We start from the raw sequence: 12281 nt of genomic DNA, 5'->3' as shown, positions 1-12281 counted from the left end.
TGGAGAGCCACTGCCAGCTAGTACTGACAATACTGGGCAAGATTAACCTATGGTCTGGCTCAGTATAAGGCAGTTTCATATGTTCATATAAAGTGCCTTGAGAGGCAGGGATGCCACCTAGGTAAAATCTACAGTGGAGTCCCTTTTGTTTCTGAGGCACTTCTGTACTGGTATTTTTTTCAAACACAATTGCTGCTCTGTGGGTACACGTTAATGAATATGGCACACTGTATTTTTAGCGCAATTAAGTGCCACACACCAATGCATACTGCTGTAACAGTAGAAGTAGGAGGAGTTGAAAAGGTTATTTGTATTTTGTTGTTTGTGTTTGTATCATGAGCACAAGCCACAGCATAGTGCTGCAACTGCAAGAGAAGTAGGCCAAGCTCCTGTTTCAGGCTAGTATTTTGTTTTGTTTTTCAGTCTGGTACCTGTTTGCACATCTTTGCAGCTGTGCAAGAATGCAGGTTTAGAAATAAATTATGTGCTTATTCACAGCTGTGTAGATATTCAGTGAAAAATAGCCTGAATGTCCCCTCCCGCCCTCAGATTTCTTGCCTGCGAATTCCATCAAAATCTTTGTGAGGGAAAAAAAAGCAGGAGAGGAAGAGGAGAAAGCAGCAGTGGGGAGGGAGGGAGGGAGGGTGGAAGGAAAAAGTTGCAAAACAGGTTCTACAGCTTTAAAGCCACTCCCACTGGTAGGAGTAACAATACTACAGTACTACATTGGAACACACATGACCTGGTAGTGCATGGGAACTGCAATCACAGAAAAAGTCATAATAAAAGCTGGATGGAGAATGTCAGGACAATGGGTTAGGGAGTGCCGTATCAGAATAAAATGCTAGTTTAGATTGACCCCTGAACTAATGTGCAGATCAGAACTTGGTTTTCCAGTACTTTTGCTCTTCCCAAGTGTTCTGATGCAGTTTCCATCTCAAGCATATCAACATTCATGTAGAAACATGTATTTTAATGGAAAACACATTTAAATATATAAATGCAAATTTCTGTGTGGATTTTAAAAAGGGTGGTGGGGTTTTTTTAGTTTTTTTTTTTTTGCAGTTTGCTGGGAAAACAGGCCAGAATGGACTGACGGGTAAACACATAGAGTTGATGCACTGACCAGAAATAGTCTGATGCACCCATCTCTACTTGGGCATGGTCTTGGCACCTCATGCATCACTACAGTGACTTGTACATACAAGTACAAATCCACAGTTCAGTAGGACAGATCAGGGGTTCTAAATGCCTAAATTAGAAAGAGAATATTTTTGTTGCTGCTGTTAAAACAGTTGGTAGTCAAGAACCTTCGCTGAGCTCCCTTTTGCCAATGCCTGGGCTATACTAAACTGTTGCTTATGCTGAACATGTGTGAATCCGAGAAGATGCACAGACTGCCTTGCTGGACTATGCAGTAAGATGTACATCAGTCTTCCCCCAGTCTGGTGCCCTCCAGATGTATTGGATGAAAACCCTCATCCAAATATGGCTGGTTGGGAGATGCTGGGAGTTATAATCTGACACATCTGGAGAGCACTAGGTTGTGGAATGCTGATGTGGAAGGAGCCTCCTTTTTCAGTCTGGCCTGTGCCTCCCTCTTTACTTGGAACAAAATTTATTCCTACATGTACATTGGGTCAGAGGCCACCCTAGTTTTCTCCGTATTCCTTAGAATGTTTGGGCTCTTTCTTCCTACAGTGCGAAGGTATCAAGGAATACTTCACACAGCCCATGATTGTACCGCCTCCAAATGTGGGAGAGTTGGCACTGATTTTGGTGGCTGAAGTAGGATGAGCTTTGTCAAAACAATTCTAAGAAAACAGCTCTGTTCCCCTCACAAACGGTCCTTTGTGCATTGCTACCTTGTCTATGACGGGCCTTCCTGGCTTCGTTTCCTCTTTAGGGCAAGCAGGATAATTACGAGATTGTTTTAGAAAATTACTCATTTCCTAGCATTCTCTGAGTATTCGGTATGTGGTAGGGCACAGTAACAATGCATGTGAAAGAGAATAGAGGAGGGGACCAAAGCAAGGACAAGTATTAAAGTTCTACAGAGAACTGTCTTTGGCTGGCTACCTTAAATTCAGTTTCAGTTCTGTCTCTGCAACTGTTCATGAACTGTTCATGACTATCTATTATTCCTTCACAGATTCCAGGGTTAAGGCCTGGCATTGAAAGCAGGAGTTGGATTTGAGCCTGGGAATAAACCTAAGTCCTACTTATTTTGCATCCCCTGGAAATCAGTATGGATTACAAGACATTTTGTTGCCTGAGGCAGAACAGCAATAGATATGTCGCCACACTGCACTTTACTATCTCCTGCTAGATGCATAAGAGCTATTATAAGAAGTGGATGATATAAACTGTATCCTTTTGGATAGGAGCGCTGCCAGGCTCTCTAACTTGCAAATTGATGTTATTCATTTCCAATTCCCAGATGAAGCTAGAGAGGGGGAGGCAGCAGCAGCAGCTTCTTCTGGAACACTTTTTCTGCCTCCTCATTTTTAAGCAAATGCAACTCTAGCTGTGCTTCACAGCAGGGTAGTGGATGAAAAGGACAAGAAGACAAAATGGGGAAGATAGGCTGTTTCCCATTTCATCAGGGAAATTACATGTAAAGGTGTCAAGCTATAGATCAGCCATTCTGACCTAATGCCCTCCAGATGAGTTGGACTACAAGTCGCATCACCCTAGCCAGAATGGTCACTGCTCATGCTGATTGGGGACAAAGGGAGTTCTAGTAAACCCATCTGGAGGGCACCAGGTCGGGGAAGGCTGATTTAGATGCTAACCTAGCAATCCTACTGGTCATGAGCATCCCAAAAGGTATAGTAACAATAGCTTTCAATTTGCTTAGTTGGTCCTCTCAGACTTTGTTGCAGCTGATGATAAATACAATATTAAACTTAAATTTCCATTTCCTCCATTCTGTTCTACAGTAAGGGTGCCATTCATTCCTTCTAGCAAAGTATGTGCAAAGCTACTTTTCAAGTGTCTATTCCATTGTTTAAATGGATATGCGAACAGATGCAGTGGCGCTCCTAGAAGGGAAAAGTAGCCTATAATTTACCTAATGTGAAGAAGAAGAAGAAAGGGAAGGGGGTCTTCTCCACTCTGGTGCTACCAGTGCTTGGGGATGGGGTGGGTGGGGAGGGAGATGAAATCGGACCTGTCCTTTACATAACAAACCACCCTGAATTGAATGCCCTAGAGCTGCCTTCTCTGGCCTTGGCTTGCATCCAATGTTAGTCCTACTTAGAGTAGAACCACTGAAATGAATGGGACTGAGGTTAGAATAATAGTGGACACAACCCCCGGTGCCTCCCATATGTGGTGGACTACATCTACCATCATCCCCAACTAGCGTGGCCATGCTGGCTCGAGATAAGAGGAAGCATGGTCTAGCACATCTGGAGCACACCAGGTTGGGGAAGCCTGGCCTAGGGTGTTCAGAGCCTTCACTCATTCACACGCTTGGCGTGAGAGGTGCTGGACAATTAGGAGGAGCTACTAAGTTTTCAAAGCTAATAATGCACTGAACAACCCCAAATTTTTGTATATGTTGTATGTGAGGGTGCAAAAGGTGTCGTACCTTTGTATGGAGACACTTTATTCACTTATGAGAACACTTGCACATCTGGCAACACTCCTATGGGTTGTCTCTGGGTACTTGGCTCATGATGAGTTTTCTCTTCACAATCCGTATGTGGGAAGGATAATATGGAAGAGGGGGTGAGGTAGACAACTTCTTGTTTGAATGTGTGAACTGCCCCCAATTTCACTGTAACACGAAGCAGCATAATATGCATAGCTGGCTGTGTAAGTGCCATTTAAGCTGGAGTACTGAAAACAGGCCTGCACAAAGAATGACCCAGCACAACTCCACATTGTACATGGTGGCCGATCAGTGGCTTGATCAGTGTCCTAGTTCTGCTGACTATCAGGGATGCAAAGATGGAGGGGAGAGGATTGTCAAGCACCTGCTGGGTTACAATACATGTCTAGGCCTACCTAAATTTAAAGAGCATTTGAATTAAGCCCTTCTGATGCTAAATCCATGCATGTCTAAGTAGGCCTTATTGATTTTCATTAATGAAACTTACTTCCAGGTAAGCATATATAGGGTTGCAGGATTATTCCAGAAAGAAGTCAATAGAAGTAAATTGTTTTAAATTCAAATAATCAGGCTTCGCTTGTTTGGGGATCAGGTCTATCAGTGGTGGTCCACGTTGGCTAAGGGACAATCCTGCATTCACCCAACAGAGCTACTACCAGCTGTTTGCACTCTAGCATAAATATGAGCTACTATGCAATTTGGATTTAAGGTGGTTGAGTTCTACAAAGTGTTTAGAATACAAGAGGTTTATAGTGAGAAGCAGAGTGAAAGATTTCATGCAAATATATTAGAAAATGTAAGACATGTTTATTCAAGGTAGAAGGACAGACAGCTTGAGGTTAATGTACAGACAAAATAGTCACATTTACTAGTAAAAAAAATAAATCCAAATAAAGCAGGCTAAGAAAAGATACCAAAACTTGTGTAAAGACATTTCCAGTACAGCGGACACCTTAGGGCAAGGTTAAAATAAAACAAACCTGTTTAACCAGTCTTTCAGAGTTAAGGTGCAAGGTATGTTATACAGTACAAAGTCAGGAGACCAGAGAGAGGCATAACTGAGCTCCAAAAATGGAGATCTGTGTAATAGGAAGAAATACTGTTTGCTACCAAAATGCAATCTGAGCCCATTTTTCTTGCATGTCAAAGGAACAAAGAGATAGTTTTGAAATCAGTGTTTTCAAGATGTGCTCGAATTAGGTCCATATGCGATTACCACCACCAGCAGCAGCCTTATTTGACGTTAGGAACCTTTAAATAAAGTATTTGAGCATTTAGGTCCTTCAAAGTACTATGGCTGCTATTAGCACAGGATTAAAGATTACATGAAACAATTAGAACATAAAAGACAAGGAGGAAATAGTCTAGAAATTGTGAATTAGTCAGAGCTTTTCTACATGAGGCTATTAATCCACTACATCTACTTTTGGTTTTGTCACAAAATTGAACTCCAAGCTGTATACAAAGAATTTTCCACTACATAACCTCTAGGTGGTGTTGTGCTATGGCAGAATAAAGTAATTACACAAGTAGGAAAATAAGTTTTCTTTCACTTTTGCAAATAATACTCCATTTTCCTGTCTCTAAATAAACCCTGAAAGTGCTCTTAAAAAACAGAAGCAAAAGTGGAGGGTCGCAACATCGTCTAAAGAACTCATAAATAATCATGAATTAGGAATGATGAATGCACAATAAACACCTCGGGTAGAAAAGCTCTTAAGCTGAAGGAACAGGAAGGAAGACAGAGAAACAGGAGTAATTGGTCTGTTACATGAGAGCACAACAGTGTCGTGACTTGCCCGGTTTTTTACCTGTTAAGGAGGGATCTTCAGTTCCATCACGTGCTAATTGGCCATCAAGTTGACCATTGTGGGTACAACAGCTCAGACTTTCTTCTTGCTCCTTGAGTGATATGGAATTTTTGTAAGGTGGCTTGTTCACATTGTCACCAGTAGTTTTGCTGGAATTTGTCAGTGGAATTGCACCTGTTTGGTTGGATGGCTGGTAGACCTGGCTATAAGGTCCCACTGGATGATACAAAGGTGTCTCAGCTTTACTGTCCTCTTCTTCACCGTCATCATCGATGACGACAAGTTCTGCATGGATAATCCCATCATATCCATAGATGGCTTTATTGAGTTCATCATCATCCACATGCTGGTATCCCATGAAAATCATTGTAACGGGCTCCGTATCATCCACATAACATGGCACAGCCTGGACCACACTATAACTAGAATCTTCATCGCTTTTTAGTGTTACAGGAGGCTTTTCATTAGTATTTACAGAGTTTCTGAATTTTATATCTTGTTGGCCCTCCCCCTCCTTCTGATATGGTTCGACAGCCTCTTGGAGAACTTCTCTTTGAACGTTAGGTGCCATCTTGTTTGGGGGGCTAATCTGTAGAGACTGCTCTGTTTGAACACCTGGAGAATGAGAATTCCGCTGACAGCCCTTTGAAAGATCTTCTAGACCATTTTCTTCCATTTGTTGCCGTTTGTCTTTATTATAGGAAGGTTCATTATAAAAATAATCAAATCTGTTAATCTTATGTTGAATAGCAGCCTTTTCACCATTTGGTCGCTTGGCTAGCTTATCCTGCTGGGGAGTTGTGGGTCTGCAAAACTGGTTTGCATATACTGGCTCATGATATTCAGTGGGAGATTTGGACTGCTTTTCAGTCGCTTGTCTTAACAGGTCCTCCACTTCAACAGGTGCGAGATCATCTACTTCGTTGGTTTTTACGCTTCCATTGGCACACACTGCATAGACAGACTTTCGGCCATCATCATATACTTTTACTCCTGCACCCTTAAATTCATCAGACGGAAGCGGTATTGTTGACAAAACTGTGCTTTCCCCAGTCCTGATGTCTTTTTCAACTTTAATTTCCATAGCAAACAGGGCTGTATTGGAAGGAACAGAATCCTTTTAAAAGCCGTTTAACACAATATGTAAAGATACATTTAAGAACTTGCACATAACAGCAGTAGACCTGTGTGTTAGTAGAACATGGGGCACCAGCAACTTCCTGGAAAGTGGGGTTGAATTATTTAATGCAGTCGATGCAGGAGGTGCTGAATTCTTCCCCATCCACAGCTTTTTCATTTGGAATCCCTCTTTGCGATCATGTTTCAGCTGGGGTAGGTGGTTGGTGGAAGAAAACTGAAGGCAGGGGAAGGAATGAGCCCATCTCTCCTTCCTGCTCCTTCCAGTTTAAATCAACCTACACCCACTTTATATAAGTTTGGCACAATCCATGTTCTTACGGATGGATTTTGCCACTGGCATGTCATGTTAGCTCCTATGATCACTGCAATCACAGATGGTTTGATTCAGTCATCAACTATATTGATCAACTACCGGCAGGGCACATTGCTACTCGGGAATAGATTTTGAACCATGTAGTAAGAATTGGGGAAACACAGGAGTTCATGGGGAATACAGGGAACCTTCCCTCCCCCCCAACCCCCATACGGCATTTTGACATGAGGCTTTTATCCTGCACCTTTACCGGGGCTTCTGCTGCCAGATTCTTTGCAGGATTAAGATCGGCTCCTTTACATGTGTGTTTTTCTGCTGTTCTTCTTTCTCTGCCTTTTTATGTATTTAATTATACAGCCACTAGATGGTGCTGTGGTATAGTGGAATAGCGCAATTACATGCTATAAATATAATGCGCCATTCAGAAAAATGCTGAACCTTCCTCGATCTAAAAAACCCTGCAGTACTGGTTGCAAAGCATGGGAAAGGCCCTGGAGGATGACGACATGTAAAGCACCCACAAACTATCGTGGGTGAGCAAAGGTAAGCAATCACGAGCGCACAATAAAAGCCTCATGTAGAAAGACTCATAGACTTGCCCCTGTCATTGTCTTGCTATTCTGGTTACCTGTCTGCAGTCCATTAAAGACTGGAGAAGGGAGCTCAGGCAGCCTGGCCACACTGCTCTACTGCAGAAATCTCAGTGTAGGGATGTCAGAGAATTCCGTGACGGATCTCGGTGAGGCTGAATGCCAGTGCATTCAGCTCCCCGAAAACCGTTGCCGAATGAAGCCCTCGCCCCCCACCCCACGAAAGGCGCGTGGGACGAAGAGCCCGCCGCCCCCACCCCACAAAAGGCGCGCGAAACGGAGCACTTACCTGCTCCCGTCCGCGCTACTGTGCGAATGGCGGCCATCCTGCGGTTGCCATTCGCTTCCTCCTTCTTCAGCCGTGATAGGCTACGTAAGTATTTACGTAGCCTATCACGGGGGGGGGGGGGAACGGCAGGTGGGGGTTTACGTAGCCTATCACGGTGGGGGGAGGGAACGGCAGGGGTTTTTTTTCCCCCTGCCTTGATAGGCTACATAAATATTTACGTAGCCTATCATGGCTCACTGCAGGGACGCAAATGATGGCAGCTACAACAGCCACCATTTGCGTCCCTGCAGGGCTGCCCAGTGGCCGGATGTCTGGCTGCGGGTGGCTGGAGCCGGCCGGTGGCTCCGTGGCTTGGCAGCGGAGCGGAGCTGGCCAGCCAGGGTGGGCAAACTCTTTTGAGTGAAGGGCAGTCTTGGTGGTTGTGGAACCCTTTGGGGACCATACAGGTGGGTGGGACTAGTGATGGGCGAGGCCTGGATGGACTGATCTCTCTTATTTAAGTTGGAATAAGGCAACATCTTGTGTTCTTATGAAATGGTGTGTGTACACACACACACACAGTAATCTTTCTTGCTGGTAACCATTTCACAAGAACACAGGTCATTGCCCCCCACCCCCCACCCCTCTCTATCTCACACACACACACACACACACACACACACACACATACATCTTGCTGGTAACCATTTCATAAGCACACAGGACATTCCTCTCTCTCTCTCTCTCTCTCTCTCTCTCTCTCTCACGCACACGCACACACTAACTTTTCTTGCTGGTAAACATTTCATAAGAACACAGGACATTGACATTGTCTGTCTGTCTATCACCTACCTACCTATCTCACACATGCCCACACACTTCAAATGTTTAGTTCATTCCCAGATTTGAAGCCATTTTAGATGTAGTCATAGACTCATAGAGTACTAGGGTTGGAAGGGGCCTATAAGACCATCGAGTCCAACCCCCTGCTCAGTGCAGGAATCTAAGTCAAAGCATCCCTGACAGATGGCTGTCCAGCTTCATCTTGAATGCCTCCAGTGTGGGAAAGCCCACTACCTCCCGAGGTCATTGGTTCCATTGTCATATTGCTCTAACAGTCAGGAAGTTTCTCCTGATGTTCAGCTGGAATCTGTCTTCCTGTAACTTGAGCCCATGATTCCATGTCCTGCACTCTGGGATGATTGAGAAGAGATCCTGGCCTTCCTCTCAGTGACAACCTTTCAAATACTTGAAGAGCGCTATCGTATCTCCCCTCAGTCTTCTCTTCTCAAGGCTAAACATGCCCAATTCTTTCAGTCTCTCCTCATAGGGCTTTGCTTCCAGTCCCCTGATCATCTTGGCTGCCCTCCTCTGAACCCTCTCCTGCTTGTCTGCATCCTTCTTAAAGTGTGGCGCCCAGAACTGGACACAGTACTCCAGATGAGGCCTAACCAGTGCTGAGTAGAGGAGAACTAGTACTTCACGTGATTCGGAAGCTATACTTCTATTAATGCAGCCCAAAATAGTATTTGCCTTTTTTGCAGCCCCATCACATTGTTGGCTCATATTCAGCTTGTGATCTACAACAATTCCAAGATCCTTCTCACATGTAGTATTGTTGAGGCAAGTATTGCCCATCTTGTAACTGTGCATTTGGTTTCTTTTTCCTAGGTGCAGAACATGGTATTTATCCCTATCAAATGTCATTTAATATGACATTTAATATGTCCATATAAGCCAATAGTCTTTCTTGACATGCATTGCTGAACTGTACCTTTTCGTTTTTCTTCATCGTCCTCTGTTTCTAGATGTCCTGTCCTCTTAAGTGCAGAAGGTCTGAAAGATTTTGGAAGATCTGGTATGTTGGCATATATGTAGTTAGCTGGCTCTGTGAAAAGAGACGGTTCTCAATATATATCATTTCTCCCACTGGTGTTACCCATAAATAATTTTAAATTCTGTGCTTTGAGTGAACATACCTTCTGTAATCTCTACTTTTTCCACCTTCACAGACTAAGAAAAAAAACAGTAACAGCAAATTTTGTGATTTTCATGTAGTTTTAAGAAATTATGACACAAACTGATTTTTTTTAAAGTTTGGTGTAAAGCATCTTACCTGGCAAGTGACTCTTATGTGTGGTTACTAAGAAATATATCCCACTGTGTTCAATGGTACTTATTTCCAAGTAAGTATGCACAGGACTGTAATATTTAAAAGGCTTGGAATCCAAAAATAATTCCTCTGCAACAATGGTCCCAGACTTTTTTTCTTTTCAAACCGAGGAGAAACACCAATGGTACTATAGAATTAGTTCACAAATTACAACTTTTTTTGATAAGTATTACCCCCATCCCCAAAGTTGTTCTATCCTTTAGTCTTTTATGTAACATTTATTTATTTACTTACTTACTCACTTACTTTGATTTTTAACTGGTATGTTACTGAGAATTTGGGGCACAGGTTACACATTGAAACAAAAGCAAAATATCAAACATTTGGATTTTAAAGTTCACCCAGTACTGACATGACTCCAGCCATTGAAAGACCGTTCAAGTATATAAGTAAGTATGTAAGTATAAGTATATAAGTAAACTAACGATGTTTAGACTTAGGCTGAATTTTGGGAAGAAAAGGATTCCACAAATGTATTGCAGTCACATAACTACAGAGCAGTTGCTGTGTGCCCTGGCCATCTGTATTTAGTATATATAGGCCCCAATTTGGTCTAGTCATGGACAACTAGTTGTGTACAGTGACTAGTATCCAGATTGGGATGCGTATCCTGATTGGCGTATTAAAAAAAGGCATCCAGCATCTTCAATGGAGCTGGATGAGTATCACGATGTGGATGGGATTATATCTAGATGGGCATCTTCTTCCATAATGATTGCATGCATGGAAACCTGCTATATTTGTGCAGGTCAGCAAATGACATTCTTAGCTGATCTAAGAAGCCGCAGCATGTCCTGAGGTAGACTTTCGGGTGCACCTGGCCTAAACCAGCCTTTCCCAGCCTGGTGCCCTCCAGAGGTGCTGGACTAAAACTCCCATCATCCCCAACCAGCATGACCCAATGGACATATTAGCTGGGAACACTGACAGTTGTAAACCAACAGTTCTGAAGGGCACCAGGCTGTGGGAGGCTGGCCTAAATAATTTCTTTTTATATCAATGGTAGAAATCTAGCAACCAAACTGCAAGGCTCCAGTATGGATAACCAGTAGGGTCTGAAATGCCATTGCTGCTCTACCATGCAGTTACAGAATAGTGGCAGGGGAAATGTAGTAGCAGAGGCTAGAGCTGCGTGCAAATGGTGTCTCGAAATTCTCCACTTGTGGACAGGATAACAGTGGGAGTGGAGGGAGATGACTATTTCACAGATTGTTTCCAGAGTGAGGAAAAATTCTTCCAATAGGTCCCCCCCACCCCCCGAGATGGGGCTCACCCAATGGCAGTAGTAAACCTTTCTTTTTTCCCCTAAGGGTTTCTCCCCCTTTTTTTTTTTTTTGCTGCTTCAAGTTGCAACACCATTTTGCATCCTCCTCCATAATTCCCCAGACCCAGTGTTGTTTTTGAGCGTTGTGGTGGGGACATGGCGGCCACCTCAAAAAATGGTGGAGAATATTTGGAGAAAATTCTGCACATTGGCCACCTTTTTCTAGGGGTGGGGATGAAAAAAATAATCTCAAAAACATTTTCAGAAAAAAATGTCTCATGTGAAAATTCTGCTCAGCTCTAGAAATCACGGCGCTCTTTCCTCCCTGTATGTATCAAGCATTTCCATTTGTAATGCAGGGTATTAAGTTCATCTTTTAACCTCCTACATGGCATCTGAGATCGGTCAATTTTATTTGCTATTCCAGGGTTGAAGACACCGTTCTTTTTCTCTGTGGCTCTTAGTGCCCTACCACGTCCTCAAGTAAACTGCTTAAGGCAAGCTAGGGCAGTTGCTGTTCTCCACTCTAGCAATTGCATAACACTCCTACAGGCCTGTTTGACTTTCAGTTCGCATGGGCAAGCTTGCATGTTTGTTCAGGCTTTTTCTGAAGGTTGAATAAATGTAGAGGGTGTTTTAATTTTTCTGAGCTTAGAGAGAGGCAGGCTGCAGAGGAATGTTCCCCCATATGTTCCTGGCATTCTGCCAGCATAGATATAGTTAATAGTTAACACTGGATTATTTCATACTAAACTAATGTCACAGTTCATAGCACAAACTACAAATATACCAGTACAGAGTAAAAGTATAAATGTAGGAAAACATTCCTGTGGCATGGAATGGATTTGGCAAAATAAAGATCCAGAATCACTAATAATTATAAAAACCTTGATCATGACATATTTATCAACATGATCCTAAGTGGCTTGACTAGGATATGTTTTAGGTTGCAATCCTATATACACTTACTCTGGAGTAATTTATTTATTTATTACAATAGCCAAAGCTCTCTGGGCAGGTCACAAAAATCAAGTATCTTTAGATTCAGTGGGGCTTGCTTCTGGGTAGACATGTAAAGTATTGTATTGTTAGTCACTTCTAGT

At 43.0% G+C, this 12281-nt stretch overlaps 1 protein-coding gene across 3 annotated transcripts in view; it reads right to left on the bottom strand.

The window, feature by feature from the left end:
* Positions 1-12281, bottom strand: part of PALMD (palmdelphin) — an 85300-nt gene that overhangs the window by 3236 nt on the left and 69783 nt on the right. For all 3 annotated transcript variants that reach the window (XM_084851892.1, XM_084851891.1, XM_084851893.1), the window contains 3 exons: positions 9721-9754; positions 9516-9629; positions 5431-6525 (listed from right to left, as the gene is read on the bottom strand). In XM_084851892.1, coding sequence (XP_084708018.1) covers positions 5431-6525; positions 9516-9629; positions 9721-9754 — 1243 coding nt within the window. The remainder of the gene's footprint in view (positions 1-5430; positions 6526-9515; positions 9630-9720; positions 9755-12281) is intronic.

The sequence above is a fragment of the Heloderma suspectum genome, chromosome 4, assembly GCF_057233095.1.
Source record: "Heloderma suspectum isolate Gila_16-S chromosome 4, 16-S_ref, whole genome shotgun sequence".
NCBI classification, from domain to species: Eukaryota; Metazoa; Chordata; class Lepidosauria; order Squamata; family Helodermatidae; genus Heloderma; species Heloderma suspectum.
This window is presented reverse-complemented; position numbering and strand designations above follow the sequence as displayed.